This window comes from Ceratotherium simum, chromosome 22, assembly GCF_057802395.1.
Source record: "Ceratotherium simum simum isolate JZ-2026a chromosome 22, ASM5780239v1, whole genome shotgun sequence".
NCBI classification, from domain to species: domain Eukaryota; kingdom Metazoa; phylum Chordata; class Mammalia; order Perissodactyla; family Rhinocerotidae; genus Ceratotherium; species Ceratotherium simum.
Genome location: NC_141921.1, coordinates 25,704,683 through 25,728,243, shown reverse-complemented (window position 1 = coordinate 25,728,243; position 23,561 = coordinate 25,704,683). Strand labels below are relative to the sequence as shown.

Below are 23,561 nucleotides of genomic sequence, written 5' to 3'. Positions count from 1 at the left end.
GAGTATTATCTATATTTTGAGGCTTGAAGAAAGTAGAGTGTAGTGCATAAGAGCATGAACTCTGAAGGTTAATAGACCTGGTTTTGAGTCCTGGCTCTGTTACACCTGGGTCATCAATATGGGGACAATATTGGTACTTTATCATAGTGTTTTTATAAAAAATTCATTGAAAGAATCCATGTAAACCACATACTGTGCTCATGTGCAGTTATTTTTGTTGTTTTTCGTAAATTAACCCAGTTGGACAACAAGTGATTTTTGTTAGATCCAAAATAGCCCATATCATAGGACACTATTGAAACAGTGTTTGTGGAATTTTTTTTTTAATTAAAAATGAACATCTTATTTGTAAAGTTGGGATTTGTGAATTAACTTAAAAAACATCTCGGCAGAGATACAGGCTACTCCAGAGCAGCGGCACCTGGTGGAGAAATGGAGATGCAATCCTATTATGCCAAGCTCTTGGGAGAGTTGAATGAACAGCGAAAGAGGGACTTTTTCTGTGACTGCAGCATCATAGTGGAAGGGCGGATCTTCAAGGCCCACAGGAACATTTTGTTTGCCAACAGCGGCTACTTCCGAGCCCTGCTCATTCACTATATCCAGGACAGCGGGCGGCACAGCACCGCCTCCTTGGATATTGTCACCTCCGATGCCTTCTCCACCATCTTAGATTTCCTCTATTCTGGAAAGTTGGATTTGTGTGGGGAGAACGTTATTGAAGTTATGTCGGCTGCCAGCTACCTGCAGATGAACGACGTGGTGAACTTCTGCAAGTCCTACATCAGGTCATCCCTTGATATCTGCCGAAAGATGGAGAAGGAGGCAGCCGTGGCGGCAGCAGTGGCAGCAGCGGCAGCAGCGGCGGCGGCGGCGGCGGCAGCTCACCAGGTTGACAGTGGAAGCCCCAGTTCAGGCAGGGAAGGGACCTCCTGTGATACCAAGAGCTTGGTCTCCCCCCGTGCCAAGGCAGAAGCGAGTGTGGACTGTCCAAGAGAGTCCCCTTGTGGTGACTGCAGAGGCTGCCACCCCCTGGAACTGGTGGTGAAAGACAGCCAGGGCAGTGGCTCAGCTGACAGTGACCTCTCTACTCTGCCAAAACAGATAGAGCCCAAGGTGGAGTTTGATGCTGATGAAGTGGAGATGGAGGTTGGTGAACGGCTGCAGCGGTATGCTGCCCCGCTGGGCCTGGCCCACCTGGAGGAGGGTTTACCCAGTGGCCAGGCCGTCGACTTGGCTTACAGTAACTACCACGTGAAGCAATTCCTGGAGGCACTCCTGCGCAACAGTGCTGTCCAGAGCAAAGATGGTGCAGACCATCACTTTTCTAGGAGTTTGGAGGGAAGACCAGAAGGTGCAGGAGGAGCCATGAGTTCTGTGATTGATGTCCAGACTGATTGGTATGGAGAGGACTCAGGTGAGCTCCATTATCATTCATCATCTCTGTCGGTCATTTAGCACACACATCTGTGCCTTATAGTCTCCCATCATCATGATCATGATCATCATCATTGTCACTACCATCATTGTCACCACCATCATTATCACCACATTATCGCCACCACCAATAGGTATTAACTGAGCACCTGCTGTCTCCAGGGCATTGTCTCTTCGTGTATGTTAGTATTTTACTTCTACAACTAGAGTGTAATCGTGTTGAGGGCAGTTTGAAGACATGGAAAGAACATACTGTCTTCCACTAACCAGCAGTGGGACTTTGGTTAAATCATTAAATCTCTTTGAACCTGTTTTGTTCAGGAGATCATCATCTCACAGGGTTGAGGACCCAATGGAAGGTTTTCATACATGATAACATGTTCTAGACAGGTAGGAAATTTATCCTTCTTTGTGTCAACCATGGTGTCTGGCACGTAGTAGACACTCAGTTAACATGTCATGGTCGATGGTGCTATCCACTTGAGAATATTTTAGAGTTGGCATTTGGCTTCATGTGAGTAAATTTCTTATATCCTTTGGTAGGATTTTGTGGTTTGAGAGAACTTGGTTGTTTCCCTGAACAACTCTTTTTTTTTTTTAAACTTTTCTGTTTTTTCTTTTTTTTTGGAAGATTGGCCCTGTGCTAATGTCTGTTGCCAATCTTACTCTTTTTCTTTTTTTTTCTCCCCAAAGCCCCAGTACATAGTTGTACATCATAGCTGTTGAATTGTAGCTCTTCTATGTAGGACACCACCTCAGCATGGCTTGATGAACGGTGAGTAGGTCCGCACCCAGGATCCAAACCGGTGAACCCCCGGCTGCTGAAGCAGTATGAGCGAACTTAACCACTAGGCCACTGGGCCGGCCCCTCCCTGAACAATTCTGAGAGATGAGTTCACATGGTTAACTCTTTTTTTTTTTTTTTTAAAGATTTTATTTATTTATTTTCCCCCCAAAGCCCCAGTAGATAGTTGTATGTCATAGCTGCACATCCTTCTAGTTGCTGTATGTGGGACGCGGCCTCAGCATGGCCGGAGAAGCGGTGTGTCGGTGCGCGCCCGGGATCCGAACCCGGGCCGCCAGCGGCGGAGCGCGCACACTTAACCCCTAAGCCAGGAGGCTGGCCTTAACATGGTTAACTCTTAACAGGTGAGGTAATTGTGTTGCAAAGTGTCTTGTAGGAGACAGAAATAAACTTGGCTCCCACCTTACTGTTGAATGTACCATAGCTTCCAGAACCTCAAGCCAAGAAATAAATAAATCACATTTCTAATTCATCCTTCAATATTAGTAGTGAAAGTCTGTTAAATAAGGGGAGATCAGCTGCCTTTATTCATTACTAAATGGCTGTCTTAAGACTTTTTAATTTCATTTTTTGTAAAGCAAGAAGGTTCTGTGTGTCTGATTAAATCTAGACTTGAAAAATTTGAAAATGCTGTTTCTGGTCCTCAGAGACACTGGCTTAGCCAGCATTTAGAAGGTAGTGGCTGTTTCAGTGAAGACACTGTGGGAACTTATTGAAATCTCATTTCCATGTATATAATAGCACTTCACAGACTGTGACCGTGCTTTCACATTTAGGGGTTTAGTGAATTTCCTAGGAATGCAGAGCTGGTAAGTAGCACAGCTAAACTGGAAACCTGGGCTTAGTTTCATTCATTAAACAAAGTATGAAGGCAACACACGTGGACAGAGGATTTCAGTGCAATGATATCTTTCAGCCCCTCTGTCTGTGAGCACAAGTATCAAGAAATAGTAATTCAGAGGCCGGCCCGGTGGCGCAAGCCGTTGGGTGCGCGCGCTCCGCTGCGGCGGCCCGGGGTTCGCTGGTTCGGATCCCGGGCGCGCACCGACGCACTGCTTTGGCGAGCCATGCTGTGGCGGCGACCCATATAAAGTGGAGGAGGATGGGCACGGATGTTAGCCCAGGGCTGTCTTCCTCGGCAAAAAAAGAGGAGGATTGGCAGATGTTAGCACAGGGCTGATCTCCTCACAAAAAAAAAAAAAAAAAAGAAATAGTAATTCAGCTCTATGCGATTTTCATTCAAGTCCAGTCTATCAGTCTGTGCAGTCAGGTTCTAACTATAGGGTGCTATGGCGAGGCAGCCACCTTGGCCCCTGGCCACGCCTGTTGTCTGCCAGGTTTTGATTCCATTCACACGGCTCTAGGGTACATTTATTCCAAGTGCCAAGGCACAGAGTAGGACTAATTTGTTTGGTCATTCAATTATTTGCTGAAATATTGGGCATCTTCCTTGTGAAGATACAAAGATAAGTCAGACATGAATCCAGCCCTTGAAGAACTGATGGTGTCTTAGAGGAGATATGATGTGTGTAATTGGTATCACACGGTGGACAGGTACTAGGGCTGGAAGACAGACGGAGGTGTGAGTTTCATAGTAGCCCAAAAGCAGGAGATCTGGCTTCGTCCTGGGAGATGAGGGAGGCTTTATGAAAGTGGCATCTGAGGGTAAGAAGAGACATTGAAAGAGAAATTGATAGGAGTCAGATCATGGAAAATCTTAAATGCTAAGTGGTAAGGTTTTATCTGTAGACACAGGGGGTATTTTGGGTAGTTTCTGAGCTTGGGAGTGGACAGGATCTGTGCTTCAGGGAGGTTAATTTGGCCTCAGCACAAGATGGTGTGGAGATGGGACACCAGGGCAGGAAAACCATCTAGAAGCTGCTGTAATAGTTCTGTACCCGTGTTGCTCATCCCTGACATTAACAGATGCTGTCAAATCACAAGGTCCTCCTGTATTCCTCCCCTAGACCTCCCAACTCCACGTCCAGCACCTCGCATTGCTTCCTGGAAAGTTCATCTACATTGGCTACCTCCGCTGTTTTACTTCCCACTCTTTTCTCAGCCCACTGCAGTCTGGCTTCCACCCCCTACACAGCACTGAAACCGCTGTCATGAGGTCAGCTATACATTTCCAGAGCTGATCCAGCGAGTGATTTTCAGGTGTTATCTTACTTGACTTCTCTCGGTTGTTGACTCTGACCTTTCTCTCCTTCTTGAAATTCTTTCTTCCCCTGGCTTCTGACATCACAAGTACCAACTGCTGTTACCTGTGCCCATTCCTTTTCAGCCTCATCATGGGGTTATTTAGTGTCAGTGTGTCCAGCATTCCATCATTGGCTTGCTGCTTCAACATCTTATCATTCCTGTTCTTTCATTCATTCATTTAACAGATATCTATTGAACACTTACTATATACCAGACACTGTTAATCCCAGTGAATAAAAGACTATCCTTGTTTCATGGAGCTGACATTCCAGTGTAGGGAGAGAAACAATAGACAAATAAATAAATATACGGTATGAAGACGAACTAAAGCAGGGAAAGGTTGATAGAGAGTGAAGGGGATGCCATTTTATTTAGTGTTGACCAGGAAGGCCTTCCTAACAAGTTGCCTTTGAGCAGAAACCTCAAGGGAGTGAGAAAGCAAACTATGCAGATATAATGGAGAAGAACATTCCAGGCAGAAGAGCAAGGCACAAAGGCCCAGGTGCAGGATCACACTTGGCGAGTGAACCAAAGGAACAGCAAGGACGCTGGGGTGGCTGGATTGGAGTGAGCAAGGCAGAGTGTTAGGGGATGAAGTCAGAAATTTGGGTGAGGTCCTTGAAGGCCATGAGAAGGCCTTTGATACCAGTCTGAGAAGGGAAGCCACTAGAGGGTCTTGGCAGAGAGTGACTTGAAATCACATATATTACAAGGATCCCTTGGGTACTGTGTGCAGTAACCTCCTCAGTGGTCCTCTTGTTTCCACCCTTGCAGGAAGAATCACTTAGGAGGTTACTGCAATAACCCAGGTGAGACCCTGCTCCTTGAATCAGTGTGGCAGCAGTAGAGAGGTGAGAAGTGGTTGGATTAGGACTATACTGACTCTCAAAGGTAGAGCTGACCAGATTTGCTCATGGCTTGTATGAGTGGTGTAAGAAAGAGGGGAGTTAAGGATGACCCTAGGTTTTTAGCTTGAGCAATTGATTCAAACATGTTATGTTTGTGATGCCTATTGGATATCTAAGTGGAGATGTTCAGTAAGCAATTGCATCTATTAGTTTACAGATCTGGGGAGAAGTCAGAGCTGAGATATAAATTTGGGAGTCATTAATGGGTCCACGGAATTAAAAACCTATATATTCCATAAACTTATAGATCTAGAAGGAGAAGATAAGAGATCTAAGGACTGGGCCCTGGAACTCCAACATTTAGAGGTCAGGAAAATAGAGAGAAGCCAGCAAAGGAGACTGAGAAGGGGCAGCCAGTGAGGTAGAAGGAGAATCAAGAAGGAGTGATGGGTGCCAAGAGGAAAAAGTGTTTCAAGTAAAAGGAGAAATCAACAATGTCCAATACTGCATATAGGCAGATTGAGAACTGATCACTGGGTTTAATAACGAAGAGGTCATTGGTGAGCTTAAGAGCAGTGTCAGTGAAGTGGTGGGGCAGAGTAGGCTTAAAAGAGAGCTGCAGAAATAGATGTGAAGATAGTGGGTATAAATGCTTCTTTCAAGGAATTTTGCTGTGATGGGAGCAAAGAATTGCATCAGTGGCTGAAGGGGGATACGAGGTCAAGGTTTTTATTAAGGTGGAGGATCTAAAACCGTGTTTATTTACTGATGGGAATGATCCAGGAGAGAGGAGGATAATTGATGGTGGAAGAGAGAGGGACACTTGATAGAGCAAAGGGGAGATGGGATCCCATGTACAAGTGGAGGGGACGATCTCGCCTTGGATGGGAGGAAGGACAATTCATTCATTGTAATTGTGAAAGCAGATCATTTGTTCACATGGGAGGTTGAGGGATGGCTGGGAGCATGTAGACGTTCTCTTTCGGTTGTTTCTCCTTCTCAATGAAATGAGAAGCAAGACAGCAGCTGAAAGTGAGGAAAGGGTAGGAGGGGTTGGAGGTTTGAGCAGAAGGAAGGTGAAAAATAGTCATTGAGAAGAGTGGGAGACTGAATGAACCAGGGAGGTAGTTGGGATGCATGGGCAGAACCAAGGGCTCTTTTGATATTAGTGGTCAGATGGTGATGGTTGGATGGATTTAAAGTGAGACCAGAACACACAGTTGCGTATTTTTCTCCAGTGATGTTAACTTGCCTTCTTTCAGGTATGGAATAGGCAGAGAGTTGTATTTAACCAGACTTTAGGTTTAACCAATACAGATAGAGGGAGAGAGAGGACAAAAGCAGTAGAGAGTGTATGCAAAGGAGTGATTTCATTGATGGACTATAGGCACTAAACTGGGGAAGGAGGGGTATACGCAGTAAAATGGCGGTATAGTCCATGGCTTCAAGTTCCCAGCAAAGAAAGGACACTTGGGGTGAGCCGGAAAGATAAGAGATGTTGATTGGGAAGTGGGTGCTTGAAATGTGAGTTATGGAGTGAATACAGTTATTGGCAATATCTAGGTATGGGGCCATGATTCTCACCTCTGACCATACATTAGAAAGGGAAGGGTGCTTTACAAATATGATGCTTACTTGGGGCCGGCCCAGTGGTGTAGTGGTTAAGTTTGTGCACTCTGCTTCAGCGGCCTGGGGTTTGCAGGCCCGGATCCCGGGCACAGACCTACACACTGCCTATCAAGCCATGCTGTGGCAGGCGTCCCACATATAAAGTAGAGGAAGATGGGCATGGATGTTAGCCCAGGGCCAATCTTCCTCAGCAAAAAGTGGAGGATTGGCAACAGATGTTAGCTCAGGGCTAATCTTCCTCACACACACATACAAAAAAACAAAAAATAAAAATATGATGCATGATGGGCCGGCCCTGTGGCTTGGTGGTCGAGTGTGCACGCTCCGATGCTGGTGGCCCGGGTTCGGATCCCGGGCGCACACCGAGGCACCGCTTCTCCGTCCATCCTGCGGCCGAGTCCCACATACAGCAACTAGAAGGATGTGCAGCTATGACATACAACTATCTACTGGGGCTTTGGGGGGAAAAAATAAATAAATAAAATCTTTAAAAAAAAAATATGATGCATGAGATGGGCATTGGACATTAGCATTTTTTTGTTTTAAGTTTCCCATGTGATTCTAATATGCAGGCAGAGTTGAGAGCCCTTGGTCTAGGACTGGGTGGCTGAGGGCGGGTGGAAGACAAGGTCTTTGGAAAAAGGAGGTTGAGGAACAGAGAGGCCAGGGTGTTGGAAGGATCATTTTTGGCATTCATACCAAAGAGTTATGCCAGGACTTGTGTTTGAAGGCAATGGGATCAAATCTCCAAGGAGTGAGATGACCTAGGCTCCTGGACGACTGTAACAAGGAGAGGTAGCAGTGGTATCATCTGATGGTATGAGCTTCAAAAGATCTTAAGGTTTGTAAGGAAGGAGAGAGGGACAGTGGTCTGGAAATGACAATAAGGCACGAGGAGGACCCTACCCACCTCTGACCCAAGGGTGTCAGGGCCATGGGATAAGGGAAGCTGGGTGCTCAGGGGGAAGCCAGTGAAAGCAACCACTCCAATCTGCTGAGGACTCTCAAACCTGTATTTTCCCCTAAGCTCCAGATTTATCTGTCTAACCCAGATATTCCCCTGTGGATGCTCTGGGCCTGCCTCAGACGTCGTAAAATCCAAACTGAATTCCTCATTCCTCCTGTACTTGCTTTTCCTCCTGTGTTTCCTGCCTCAGTTTATTCCACCAAGTCAGCTAACCCAGAATCTATGTCATTTAGAATCTTCTCTTTCCCTTCTCTCCCATCCCCCATGTGGGCATGGAGTCCTGTTAATTTTACTTCTCCTCAGACTTATCCCCTCCTCTCGACCTCCACAGCCACTGCTTTAGTTCATGTCTTCTCTCATCCCCTCCCACCTGGACTTCCTGCCTTTAATCTTGCCTCTCTCTTAAATCCTTCCCTTGCATTGTCCCCAGAGGGATCTTTCAAAAGTCAGATCTGACCATGTACTTCCCCTGCTTGAAATCCTAACTGCTTACAGAATAAAGTCCAAGTTCCTTAACATGTCAGCATCACGAAGGCAGGGATTTTTGTCTTTTCTGTTCACTACTGTATCCCCAGGGCCTAGAATACAGTGTGACACATTGTAGCTGCTCAGTATTAATTTGTTGAATAAATGAATGAATGTGGCCTTTACAGTCTGGTTCTTGCCTCTTCCTCGGCCTCATTCCCCTCCACTCCACTTTATATTCCACATTCTCATTTACTTCTGAGCCTAAGCACGTGTTGTTCCTCTGTCTGAGATACCTTTCTCAATCTTGGACTCCTGGTGAACTCCTATTCATCCTTTAAAACCTTGCTCAGGGCCGGCCCCGTGGCTTTGCGGTTGGGTGCGCACGCTCCGCTGCTGGCGGCCCGGGTTCGGATCCCGGGCGTGCACCGACGCACCGCTTCTCCAGCCGTGCTGAGGCCGCGTCCCACGTACAGCAGCTGGAAGGATGTGCAGCTATGACATACAGCTATCTACTGGGGCTTTGGGGGGAAAAAATAAATAAATAAAATCTTTAAAAAAAAAAACCTTGCTCAAAGATCACCTCTTCTATGAAATCTTCTCTGAACTCCTAGAGAGAATTGATTACTTTCTTGTCTATATTTCTTCATCACTTTGAACTTTGCATGTGTTATATTATATTGTATGAATTTGTTTATATGTCTTTGCCTCTTCTTAGATTTAACTTCTTTTTTGGGGGGAGGTGAGGAAGATTTGCCCTGAGCTAACATCTGTGCCAATCTTCCCTCTATTTTTGTATGTGGGTTGCTGCCACAGCATGGCTGATGAATGGTGCAGGTCCACATCCAGGCTCCAAACCCACAAACCAGGGCCGCTGAAGTGGAGGGCGGCAAACTTAACCACTATGACACTGGGACGGCACCTAGATTTAACTTCTTGAGGGAGGAAACTGGTGTCTTGGTAAAGACGGACCTTGATAGTGCCTGGCGCCTAATAGGCATTCAAGTGAACTGTTGTGTTGTAGGGAATAAGATCGTGAGAGAGGAAGGAAAGTGTTGCGATAATTCATACTTTTCTGATGGAAAAATAGTTAACAGTTGATTTTTCCAAGGACTAAGGACTGGACCCATTTTATTCAATATATATATATTCTTTTGGTGAGGAAGATTGGCCCTGAGCTAACATCTGCCAATCCTCCTCTTTTTGCTGAGGAAGACTGGCCCTGGGCTAACATCCATGCCCATCTTCCTCTACTTTATATGGGACGCGCGCCACAGCATGGCTTGACAAGCGGTGCATCGGTGCGCGCCCGGGGTCTGAACCGGCGAACCGCGGGCCGCCGCAGTGGAACGTGCGCACTTAACCGCCTGCTCCACCGGGCCGGCCCCTTATTCAATATTTTTGTAGATAATCGGGAAGAAGGTTATAGTACAATGCCAGGCTGGTGGGGATAAATGATAGGAAAATTCCACAATGCCAGAGGAGTGAGCAGGAAACTGGCATCTCAGTACCAGTGTGATCAGTGAGAAATAAATAATCCAACATATGTATGCAGTGATGAGCTATGAGCTGCTGTTTTTATTCTAGGAAACAGGTTTTGGAGTCACAATAGATTATGCAAAATGTTAGGCATTGTCAGGATGGAAACTAGAAACCAAAGAGAACCATCTCCACCTTTACATACAATGATGTTGGGTCTCACCTGGAATTCAGCTTGCCATACTTTTGGCTGCACCTCAGGAAAGACAAAGCCCATTTAGGTGTCCTGAGAGGGTCCCAGAGAAAAGGAGTTGAGAGAGACCACAAGTGTGGTCTCCACTGTTGAGAGAGACCGCAACAGCCTGGCCCGCTTAATCAGTGAAGAAGCACCAAGGAGATGATGATGGGGACAAAAATGGCTGACATTTACAAGAGCTCACTCTGTGCCAGGTGCTGTGTTTTAGGTGTACTTCATTTCCTTCTGACCACAATCCCATGTGGTGGGAATGGTCATCGTCCCTATTTTACAGGTGAGAAAAGTAAGGCACAGAGAAGTTAAATGAGATGTCCAAGGTCACACGGTTGGTCAGTGGTAGAGCCAGGACTTGAACCCAGGTTTCTGTGCCTGGAAAACTTGATCATTAGTGCCTTCATAGATGATATGACCAAAGTCTGTAAAATCCTGAAGGGCATGGATAGAGGGAACAAGTCTCGGAATATTGCAATAAGGAGAACTCAGGAAATTTGAAAAGCATAGTTTCTATACACGTGGATGATAATCGTGTTATCACCTTAATGGTTGTATGAGCAAGATGGGGGGCAAAAAAAAAGTTGGGGCTGGCCCTGTGGCATGGTGGTTAAGTTCAGTACGCTCCACTTTGGCTGCCCAGGTTCGCAGGTTTGGATCCTGGGCATGGACCTACACCACTTGTCAGCCATGCTGTGGTGGTGAGCCACATAGAAAATAGAGGAAGATTGGCACGGATGTTAGGTCAGGGCTAATCTTCCTCAAGCAGAAAAAAGAGGAAGATTGGCAACAGATATTGGCTCAGGGTGAATCTTCCTCAGTAAAAAAAAAGAGTTGGAAAAAGATTTAAGTGAATTCCTGGATATTTGGTGATTTCACATATATAGAGTTAATATGAATTCCAAACAGTTCAGGTTCTGCGTCATCGCAAAACTCTTCTACACATGCCTGGAAGCTAATCTTAGGAACTACTGTCAAAGAAAGCATGAATCCTGGGCCAGAGATTTTTCAAGATTTTGAGGGTCATGAGATCAATTCAGGAGGTCTGTATTAGTCAGCTCAGGCTGCCATAATGGCGTACCACAGACTGAGTGGCTTAAACAACAGAAATTTATTTTTGCACAGTTTTGGAGGCTCAGAGTCCAAGATCACGGTGCCAGCAGGGCTGGTTTCTGGTGAGAGCTCTCTTCCTGGCTTGCAGGTGACTGCTTCTTGCTGGTCCTCACATGGCCTTTCCTCTGTGCATGAGCAGAGAGAGAAAGAGATCTCTGATATCTCTTCCTCTTCTCATAAGGACACAGTCCTATCAGATTAGGGCTCCCCCCTTACTACCTCATTTACCCTAAATTACCTCCTAAAAGGCTCTGTCTCCTAATACAGTCACATCAGAGGTTAGAGCTTCAACGTATGAGTTTTGGGGGGAAGTAATTTTGTCCATAACAGGGTCTCAATCAGTATTGCTTTACAATGAAATCAAATAGAATAGACACTATCAGAGTGAGTGTTATTTTGGGAAGCTTTTCCAGTTGTCCACGTGAAGGCCTGTGTGTTTTGAGGTTGTGATGTAAGCTGTGTTTCTAACTGTGAGTCACAGAGAATTTTGAAGCCAGCGCCTTATGGCATTCCTTGCAACTCTATATCAGAAGCCCACTCTACCCTCTGGCTGATTGGGAGCCAGACAGAGTTGACATTTGCAGACAGTCTCTTGTGGTTAGCTGATGGTACAGTGGGTGTCCTCCCCCTTGATCTGGCTGATGGTATTCCCCAGCTCCTGATCCCATCCATCGGAGGGTGGCTAGTGTTGTTGCTGCTTACAATACAACTGAATCAATCCATTTGGTTCCCCAGGTGATGTGCTGGTGGTCCCCATTAAGCTCCACAAGTGTCCTTTCTGCCCTTACACTGCCAAACAGAAGGGCATCCTTAAACGGCACATCCGCTCACACACAGGCGAGCGGCCCTACCCCTGTGAGACCTGTGGCAAGAGGTTCACTCGCCAGGAGCACCTGCGGAGCCACGCGCTGAGCGTAAGTGTCTGGGCTGCCAATTCTCTCGTGGTAGGTGGCGGGAGGGGGTGGTTCATGCTATTTGTCTAATGTAAGGGTAAAGCCAGCCTGTCTTTCACTTCTCTGTCCACTGGAGTATTTTCAGAGAATTTTAAACATAATGTTTCTATTACTAAACAAAAGCTGGGTCGGTGGTACATAGAGAAAGTTAATATTTATATGGTAACAGACTAGTTTTCTTAGAAGAGTCAAGAAAGTTTAGATCCTAGTCAGGGATGGTTGTCATAAGTCAGAGAATATTGAGGCTTGGACAGGGGGTTGTGGGTCTGTTCCCACTGGTGTGGTGCCAAAGGTAAGCTGTATCCTTAGTTTCCCACTCAGCATCCCAGCACCTGGGAGTGGGAGGGTTATACTGCCATTTATAGTGCTACCTGTGGGCAGCAAAGAGGGCCCTAGCCCAAGGGGACCTCCCCTGCCATTGGCTACCCCCAGAGGATTTTGTCTCCCACGTGAGTGGGTGATTCCCACCTACTTAAAAAGCATTCAGGCTATTTAGAAAGGCATTGCATTTAAGATCATCTTTGAGCAAGTCAATCAGTCTTTGGAAAGTCCACCATAAAAATGGTTTGGACCTCAAAGGATGCTATCAAGAATGTGAAAAGACAACCCACAGAAGGGGAGAAAATATTTGCAAATCATTTATCTGCTAAGGATCTAGTAGCCAGAATATATAAAGAACTCTTACAATTCAACAATAAAAAGACAAGCCAATTAAACAATGGGCAAGAGTAGACATTTTTCCAAATAAGATATACAAATGGCCAATAAACACATGAAAATATGCTCAACATCATGAGTCGTTAGGAAAATGGAAATCAAAGCCACAATGAGATGCCACTTCACACTAGGATTGCTAATCAAAAAATGAATAATAATAAAGCGTTATGTGAGGATGTGGAGAAATTGGAACCCTCATATATTGCTGGTGGGAATGTAAAATGATGCAGCCACTGTGGAAAACATTTTGGCGGTTCCTCAAAAATTTAAGCATAATTACCATAGGACCCAGCAATTCCACATCTAGGTATATACCCAAGAGAACTGAAAACATACATTTGCACAAAAACTTGCTCATGAATGTTCATAGCAGCATTATTCATAATAGCCAAAAAGTGGAAAGAACCCAAATGTCCATCAACTGATGAATTAATAAACAAAATGTGTTATATCCATACAATGGACTACATTCAGCCATAAAACAGAATAAAGTTCTGATACATGCTGCAACACGGATGAACCTTGAAAGCATTATGCTACATGAAAGCAGCCAGTCACAAAAGGCCACATTTTGTATGATTCCATTTATATGAAATGTTCAAAATGGGCGTGGAGATAGAGAGTAGATTAGTGGTTACCAGGGGCTGGGGGAATGTGGGAATGGGAGAAGGATGACTATTAATGAGTATAGCGTTCTTTATGAAGTGATGAAAATGTTCTGGAATTAGATGGTGGTGATGGTTGCACAACCTTGTGAATATAGTAAAAACCACTGAATTGTACACTTTAAAAGGGTGGATTTTATGGTATGTGAATTATGGTTTTGAAAGAATCCAGATTTGAGATAAGTACAAGGTTACTGACTGCCTCTGCTCTTGGTGCTGGCCCCAGCACACTTGTCTGAAGATGGCCTCATCCCAAGGCCTTAAGTTTTGTTTGTCTTTTTCATTTCAAATTATATTTTCAGTCTGTCTTGGCAGCAGTTGGTCCCTGGGTGCCTGTAAGATGTTTCATTGCTTGGAATCCTCATTCCCTCTATCTTTCTACGTTATACATAGTGCAGTCTACTTCAGCCCAAAGAGGTGGTATTCAAAGGCCCTGTCAGGTTGCAAAGGTCAGATACACACTCAGGTTGGCTCAAGTGTTGGGGGTTCAGTGTAGGAAGCCCAGGAAACTTCATGGAAAGCAGGGACATTGGTCAGGATGTAATGGCAGCTCCAGCAAACTGGGTGTCATGTTGTTGGCCCTTCTGCATCTGTTTCTCTCTGTCTCTGCCTCTTGTATGTATCCTGCATCTGGAGCTCTCTAAAAGAGAGGCTCTGATTGGTTCACAGATCCACTGTTGGCTGGAGTTCCTGAAGAGGGCACACATTGGAAGGAGGGTTCTTTATACAGAGGGGACCCCTGGGGCTGCTGAAAAGAGATCAGGCTCTCTTTCCTCATACGCAAAGTTCTCATAAATAAGGAATGCATTTATCAACAGAAAAGTCAAGGATGAAGCATCTGCTGTCGCATTTGGGGAATACACTGTCTAGCAAATCTGCCTTCCTAATAACTAACCAATCCAAGGTACATAAAAAGCCATGCCTAAAATCCTAATCAGTTCACTGAGTGCCCTTTATATGCCAGGCACTAGGGATATAGTAACAAATATGACAGAGGACAGAGAATGTGAGTAAGGAAGTCCCTGCCCCCTTGGAGCTTACAGTCTAGTGATTTTTGCCAATGATTGTCAGAAATACAACAAAGGAGAGAGTATAGGTGAGAATACATAGCTAGGGGACCTAAACCTGGTCTGGGGCATCAGAGAAGACTTCCTTCAAAGGCATTAGTAAGGGGGAGGAGTTGGTGACGGGGAGGAGGGCACATTCCACGCATGTCCAATGGCCCTGGGGTGGAAAGGACCTTGGTGAGGCTGAGACTGTGGCAAAGAGAATGAGGGGGAGAGTGGGGAGAAATGATGAGGGTGGAGGGTCAGCCAGGGGCCAGATCACATGCGGCCTTGAAGGCCATGGCTCAGCCCCCTTTCTGTAACATTTACTGTGTCTGCTTCTGACTTTAGGTCCACAGATCCAACCGTCCAATCATCTGCAAGGGCTGCAGAAGAACCTTCACAAGTCACCTGTCGCAGGGGCTGCGGCGCTTCGGGCTGTGCGACAGCTGCACCTGCATCACAGACACGCATGACGACGAGGACGATTTGATGCCCATCAACCTTAGCCTGGTGGAGGCTTCATCCGAAAGCCAAGAAAAGAGTGACACAGACAATGACTGGCCCATCTATGTGGAGTCTGGTGAGGAAAACGACCCCACCGGAGATGATTCTGACCACAGACCACAAATTCAGCCCAACTTATCAGATCGAGAGACACTTATGTAGCAGTCAGTTGATGGGGAAGAGGTTTTAGAATTTGTTCTTACTCATTCTGTGGTTGAAAGCCACCGTTTGTCCAATTTTGCAGAACCCTGAGGAGAACATTTTTTCACTGTTAATATTTTGCATTTTTGTTAGACGACATGGTGGAGGTTGGATTTTGTGACTCAGAGGACTAATGACTTGTTAGTGTGGTGCCCTTGGTTTATGAGGGCTTTCTGAGTGAATCAAGGCTGGCCCTGAGGCTTCCTGTTTTTTCCTGCTGTGCATCCAAACTTGAGTTTGGAAAAAGATAAGAAAATCTTCATGCTTTTTTCATATGTCTCAATCCTCTGCATTCCTGTGTCATCATCCTCTTTCTCTGAAAAGGTGGGCAGGGATACATTAAGTTCCCAGATCCATCTTGCCTTTGCCAGGCGTTTCCTAATGAATTCCGTGTTTTAATTTTCTGGTGAAGTATTAAAGAGAAAGCTTCATTGATATAAAGCAGGCAGGGCTGTCTGATTGTAAAAGGTAATTTCTAAATCTAAGACTACAATTTTAAAGGCTGGGGGTATGTATGTGCAGACAAGCATGGAAATGAGCTGAAAGACTCCTTGTGGCACTCTGACTTGCCCTGTTGAATTAAATTTTAAGTTAGCCCCAGGACGCGAGCTGTGAGCCCAGGTCTGGGTGGCTCCTTGTCTGGTTTAGTATAGACAATTCTACATACACAGAAAACCTGTTTCGTGATCATGAAACAAGTCATTTGGGCTAAACTCAAAATGGTCCCCTGCTTTTTCCAGCCATTTCCAAGAGCCACTGCTGTGTAACCTGGAAATGTAGCCCCAGCTGAGATTCTTTTACTTCATTTATGAATAGAAGTTTAATTGGAGGGAGAGTGTCAGCCTATATAAATGAGCGCTATTTCTAAATTGTTTACCTTTTAAAAGATCCTCTGGAGGGAAAGAGAAGGTTAGCAGAAGAATCAGGATTTTAAAACCAGTCTGCTTTTCACCCACTTTGCAGCCATACAATTGTTCTAACAAAAGAGGCTGTACTTCTTTAAAGGGCTAGAGCAGGAAATATTAGGGATTAAGGATATTTAAGGCGCTTTCATAATTCTGTCTTACGTTAAAGTATCCAAAATGGATTTTAAAAGAAATCTATTTTTCTTCCTTCAATTTTAGTATTGTTGCGTTTCAAAAGGTGGTAAAATCACTTTTCTTTCTGCCTCTTGAACAAAAAGGTAATCAAAAACATTATAAATTGGCTTGTGAATGTTGGTCATTGAAGAGTTCGGAAGGTGTTTAAACCATACTTCTCAAGAGAAGTTAGAACTCCAGAACAGTGCTCCTCAACCTGTGGCCCATAGACAGCTGCTAATCTGTGAATCGTTTGACACCAATCCACACAATAGGACTACGTATTGGTCTGCAGTAGACTGGAAATTTAAAAACTGGTCTTTTGCCACAGATAGTTTGAAAATTATTGTTCTAGATCAAGAGTTACAAATTGAAAATTATTGAAGACCAGAAACACTTTTCTTACCTGAAATGAAAATATTAGCTGTTGTTTTAAAAGCGTGATCTTAGCAAAAGGGAAACTTAAATGGATGTGTAAAAGACATACTTTGCCAGGAAGTTATGTTTGATGTTTTTGTTCCCTCTGTTTAAATTCATATCTGATGTTTAATATGACTTTTCTACCTCACAGTTCAACTTCTCTGCCTACTTTTCCAGTAGGGCAATGATCCTCTTCTGTGACCCCATGACCTATTCATATCACTGGATGCAAAGTAAAAAATTTTACGTTAGAGATTTCACTGTAAGACGGTGATTCTCAACTGGGGCGATTTTGCCCCCGAGGGGACATTTGGCAATGTCTGTAGACATTCTCAGTTGTTACAACTCAGGGCAAAGTGCTGCTGGCACTAGTGGGTAGAAGCAAGGGATGTTGCTAAATACCCTACAATGCATAGGATGGCCGCTTACAACAAAGAATTATGTAGTCCAAAATCAAGTCAAGAGTACCAAGGTTCAGAAAGCCTGCTGTAAGATAAAGTAGGATTTAAAAAATGACCTTTAATGAATGAACTTAATTTTGTGTTATATTTTAGGCTACTTTTTACCGTCATAATATTTAATAGGCCATTATACTCCCACAGGTTTTGGAAAATAGTGGGGAGCTGAGGCCAAATTGTTCACAACTTGCCCAAGATCTGATTAGGTTTGTGATGTGGAAACTTTGAATTCTGACTCTGATTCATACCCCCAGGACCATTACTAGGCTCTGATCATTTTATTAAAGTTTAAAGCAGCAGAATCTTTGGGAAGAAAGTAGAACACAAAGCTTAATATTTAAATGATTCTCTTTTTTCCATAGTGTCTCAGATTGTTGCATTTCTGGTTGGCTGTTTGGAGTTTGTGTGTTGGCATTGGTAATAACTGGATCACTGAATTCTCTCATTTTTAAAGGAGATGCTTTCTATGTCTGGACTATCAGATCATCAGCTGTCCTTTGTTTTAAATTTATGTTCACATTTGGTGGTCAGTATTTATAATCTGCACAGTGTCTTTGAGGTTTAATTCATGGAGTTGGTGATATTTTTATCGTAAGTAAATTCACAGTTGGGCCCAACACAGACCATTAGTGATTTAGTTTATATTCTGGCATCTTTCTGGCACATTCAGTCCAAGTTCACAAAGGGATACTTCTGTCTTATATTAGATATATTGCATGGGTGGGAATAGGATTCTTACTTGTCATGGAATTAGAAAATGGAATCCTTGGGAAGTTGTTTCTTTTCAGGCTTTCATAGCAAGGGTTGGGAAGGAATGTAAATAAGGCCTGTATCTGTAATAAATTAAGAAATGACATAGAGCATCATGACTTCTGGTCATTTGGCAGAAAGATGCCATTCTGATGTAAATACTTTGGTGGTCACTAGACTTTGAATATTCCTTAAGAAACCTACTGACCTAGTGGTCTGAAAAATGTGAAATTGAGTATGCCAGAGGTTCAGAATACCGTGATGGGTTTTGTTGTTGTTGTTGTTGTTAATTGGTGTTGTGATAAACCTCACAGAGAGAAAGGCTACACATAGGGCTACATGTGCTGATTCTGAGGGCAGTGGGGAAGCCTGGAGTGGCCTTTGATCAACTGAATTCAGACTGCTTCATTTGGACTGCTAGGTTTTTCTTGCGTGTCCCTTGTGCATTGATAATAAATTCTCTGTGAAGTCTAGAGTAATGGGGTAGGGAGGGGCAAAGGGTTGGGGCTGGTGAAACGTTCCTATTGCACTCTGTTTTAAGCATTGCTACTGTACTTCCTGTTGGTGGTGGTCTCTTGTAGCTTGCCTTGTGCTTTTACGTGGTCACGCTACCTTCTAACCCCAAAAAGGAGGCACTTTATTCAGCTACTTATGATCGGCAATGTATTCATTGGTTTTTGTTCAATATTTCCACCAAATATTACTATATCCCTCAAACCTTTCATTATAATGCTGAAAATTTGAATTATTTTCTTCCAATAATGCTTGTGTAGAGATAAATGAAAAGTTTTTTGTTTGGCAGTAGTAGTTTGGTTGGTTTCTAACATGTCCTAGTTTTAAAAGGTGACACTAACTCACACCATTGTGATCAGATGATATGGAACCTTCATAACTTAAGGAAGACATTTAGCATTTGTTCTGACCCTCCACGTAGATAATTTTACTACTGCCAGTTCTTCATTGACAACTGTGCTTTAAGGGATCAATTTTTATATTCATCATTTGATTTTTGGACCTTTGTCAGTAGCATATTAAAAATCAGTGGGGGATAGGGTGGGAATTATGTGCTTGAATGGAGAAGGTTTAATAGTAACAAACTTGGGGATTTTAAGGGAAGGCGTCAGTTGGAGATATATGTCTTGGTGACGTGCAAAGGATGTGGATTATCTGTCATGCAGACAGTGAAGGGTCTGATCAGGATTTTTTGGAAGCAGAAAAACATGCCAGACAGTTTCACATCTTTCTACTATCCATAGTCCATGTGGAGTGTACTACCACCAGATAAAACAAGCAAATAGTACAACAGAGTTCTTCAGGGGTCTCCTTAGGCTCAACTGAATGTTTAGAAACATTTAAACTCCTAAACTGCCACACTTGGCGTCAGATTCACTTAGAAGGTTATAGGATGGGAAGCACAGTTTGCCAGCAAACATAACCAAATATTGCTCTTCTGTCGGAGTCTCTGCAGCTGTCCATGTGCCATGGCTCAGGTGCAAGGAGATAGAGCCACCTCAGGCAAATATGGAAGCTACCCTGGCTTAAAAGCCTCTTGTTCCATGGGAGCAAGTGTCCCTTATAGCAACTCCATAGACACAGTTTCCAGGATCCCCGTAAGAGACATGTCTGTTCCAAGAGTCACTGTACTCAGGGAAGCCCAGAGCTGTGCCTTCCTATCAGGAATTTATAATTCTCCCAGTCCAGATGCATTTTACCAATTAGGGGTCATTTCTACCATATGTAATGTTGCCTAGCAACATCGTTGACATACTACTTTTTATTAGGTTGCCAGGGAACAGAGCTAGAAAGTTAACCAAAGGTCAAATTCTCTCACAGAAGGGGAAAAGGTTCTGTTAATCCTTTACCAAATAGTATGCTAAGCACTCGCACAATAGATACTCCACCTAGTTCCTATAAAATATAGCCAGAGGAATTTCCTATTAAAATATAGCCAACACCAGCTCATTTTTCCTCTCTCAAAGAGTTGTCATTCTTTGTGCTTAGCTGCTTGTAATTAATACACTGTTTGCAAATTTTGCTGAGGTATATGTAAGAGTTGGATAAATAGTCAAAATGGTCCCAACAAAATGTCATGTATCCTTTGGTGCTACTCATAGTAGGCTGGTATAGTATGACATACTGTGGGGACATTATTGAATGGAAATTTCTTTGATGGGAACCTGTGTCCAGCTGGCAACACCAAGCACTAGGCTCTTGGTACAGTGCCTCTTATTGCTATGTCACGTGATGCTACTCTTACCTGCTTCTGTTACTCCTGGCAGATCAATAAGTGAAGACAGCTGGTTATTTATTCAACAGTTATCCAACAATTATTTATGGAGCCCTTACTATGTGTCAGGGATGCATCAGTGGGCAACCACAATCCCTGTCCTCAAGGAACTTGCAGTGTGTAATCAGGGAGAGTAGCAATTAAGCTGTTAAAACACAGTTTTGGGTGTGACAATAGGGGCAAGGGCAGGGTGCTCTGAGAGAGGTTAGGTAGGGCACCTAGTTCAATGTTAGAGCCTCAGAGAAGGCTTTCTAGTCTAAGCTGCTGGTATTGTGGTCCTTTCCATCCAGTAAACTTTTAGCTTCGGGATACAATTTATAAGCAACTTAAACAGTTTCTGACATTTCCTACCTTTTCCAAACGTGGTGGCTTTGGACATTAACAGTCTTTAAATTACCTGTTTTATTCAGGTATGTAAAAATACTATAAACATTTCAGAATATCCTAGACTTTAGAAAATATACATCAGATGCTATGGTTTTCTAATTTAAAAATCAACAACAATAATAAATAACTTCCCATTATCTTGATCCAGTATAATAAGACAGAACAAAGGTATTGTTACTGTGGAGGAGCCCCACTGCATCTGGTTTGGGTCTTGGCTGGCCATGTAAACTAGTTAATACCCCAGAAACTAGATAGACGTGGAACAGAACCATAAAATCAAAGGATTTGAGAAATAGAAGGGACTTTTGAGATAGTCTAGTCCAACTCCATTTTACAGAGAGATGAAATGACTAGTTCCTAATTCCCATACAACTAGTTAGGATCAGAAACCAGATCCTGCCCAGCCAATGCTGATAACAAATATGTTTGGGCAGGCAGCTAAGACCATCCGTAGATAACATTTGTTTCCTTGGGTGCCCATCAGACTAAAACCACAGAAGAGGAAAATGCTGTTTTAGCCTCGTGTGGCTTTGCGTGATCATGGCCTGCAATCTTGTAATGCTTAGACAGGGAGGGGGACATCCCATGTTGGGCATGGAGGAGTTAATTTAATTTCTTTGCCTATAATACCCACACACATCTGAAACAACAGAAACCACCATCAACACACATGCGCGCACACACACACACAGCAAATCGAAATCTTTATTGTCCACTTATTATGTATCATGTATTTGATTTTAATATATTTACTTTGTAAAAAACTTTCAAAATGAAAAGATATACAACATTATCTTGAAATTACTTTTGCTAACCTCTCTAACTGAATTTTGATATAAATTGGGCATGATTCAGGGAAGCTGACAAGGACAATCTTATTTGGAAAAAAACCCCACATATTTTTAAGTCAGCAGACCATATAATATTATGGTATTGAGTGAAAATGTATTTTAGGTATTTCTTGACTGAGTGGATTTTAATAAATTTACTGCAAAAAGCTAATTTTATTTAAAGGTCTGCAATAATATGTAATAGTTATTAGTAAAACAGATTAGCCACTTTACAATCTAAAAATACCTAGAAGCAGTGATCCCAGTTGTTAATGAAATATTTATCAAGTTTGGGATTAAAATTAATGCAAATCATCTTTTAATTTGGTCAAATCAACCTGGGAGTAAACAAGAAATAGTCTCAAACTAAATTTTTGTTTGATTTACATAAGTCAGACTGAAACACCCTAGCGACAAATTTAGAATAGGAACAGCCTCAGCCAGGTTCAAGAAAAAGTCTTTTGTTCCTTTATTGCTCATTTTGTCTTCAGAAACAAGTGTAATTTAACTACTTTCTGTACCTTCCAGAATTTAAAATTGACCTAAATTAGATAACTGCAAATTTTAGAATGGTTAAGGTCAAAACGGTTAAAACATTTTCTTTGGAATGAATGAATGAAATTGAGGATTGATCTCCTCATATGGATGAGTTAATAATCCTTCATAATTTAAGTTTAGTTAACTATTTTTCTCAGTGCAGTTATTTTGCATGAAATTCTAATGAGGAATTTTATGAATAAGATATTGGTGAACAACAACAATGAAAAAACACAAAATAAAGAGAACTATTAGAGAGAGCTCTAAACAGAGGAAGCTTCCATTAAACACCTTTTCCCACCTCTCTGTCCCATGGTGTTAAGACCAATTATTTCCTTGTATGAGACAGTTTCTGGGCAGATGTTTTAGATTCTGTGAAAGAAGATGGACCACTGCTTGATGAATGGGTAATGCAGGATGCGATGTAAGCAAAAGGTAATGGCAGACAACACAAAAATCAGAAGAGGCACAGCCATTTGAAGCTGTGAGCTCTACAGTCACTTTCCAACAACTCTTAGAAGAAAGATAGAAACTGACTTTATCTTTGGCTGCCAACTTTCCAAGTGGATTAGTTCCTTTTACAAAGGCACTTGTCAAAACTGCTATTAAAAAAAAGAAAGAAGATGAAGTTGGAAATGATCCTGACTATTAAAACAATAGCAACATGTACTTTTTTTAAGGGATGGGAAACTTTCTGCTTTTTGGAACTGAGTTGGTCTTTACGTCAAAGTGGTTATGTGCCAGATCTGTTTCTATGGTTCAATGTTGTCCAGGTTGTGTGTTGTTTTGCTATTTTCACTTTTTATATATAAAGAACTAAAAAGAAGAGAATAAAGTAATACATTAGTGGATATAATGTATATAATCTAGATCTGACTTCTCATTTCTGTGGTCTTGGCATTCCATTTTAAATATAAATCTGTAAGACATATGTGCATATTTTTGTTTTAAAAATTATTTCTTCCTAAATAACAGTTTGAAATATTTATCTTTTGAAGACAGGAAGTTGGTTCAGTGTTAGCAATATATTGATATAATTTTATGTTTTTTAAAAATGTTGAGGCTGGGTTTATTTAAGATTGGCTGGGCTCACTGCCAGCTCTTGAGAAAAGCATTTATAGCCTATAGATTTTTAAGAGTTCCCATAACGATATAGAACTGATAAAACTAAATACACTTTCCAACTGTTTGAAGACTCCCTGACTTCATTTAGTAATGGTAACTTTTTTTTCTATCTAAAACAGAGATTGGGCCAAATCCTGCCTGCTCCCTGGTTTTTGCAAATAAAGTTTTATTGGAACACAGGCACACCCATTCCTTTCCATATTGTATATGCACTACAATGGCAAAGTTGAATGGTTGTGATAGACACCTTTCATCTGCAAATCCAAAGTAGTTACTATCTGACGCTTTACAGAGTTCGTCCACCAGTGATCTACAACTTTGGTCAAGACAACACATCTGTTATTTCTTATGTAGGGATGATGGAGGTGGGGTAGGTCCCACCAATCTGTGAGCATCACTAGGAT

General features: G+C 42.9%; 1 protein-coding gene across 2 annotated transcripts in view; it reads left to right on the top strand.

Annotated features, from left to right (window-relative positions):
* ZBTB8B (zinc finger and BTB domain containing 8B) overlaps positions 1–23,340 on the top strand; it is a 28,095-nt gene extending 4,755 nt beyond the window's left edge. For both annotated transcript variants that reach the window (XM_087446373.1, XM_004426137.3), the window contains exons 2-4: positions 393–1,417; positions 11,931–12,109; positions 14,928–23,340. In XM_087446373.1, coding sequence (XP_087302499.1) covers positions 393–1,417; positions 11,931–12,109; positions 14,928–15,245 — 1,522 coding nt within the window. In that variant the 3' untranslated portion in view covers positions 15,246–23,340. The remainder of the gene's footprint in view (positions 1–392; positions 1,418–11,930; positions 12,110–14,927) is intronic.
* Positions 23,341–23,561: the final 221 nt, after the last annotated feature.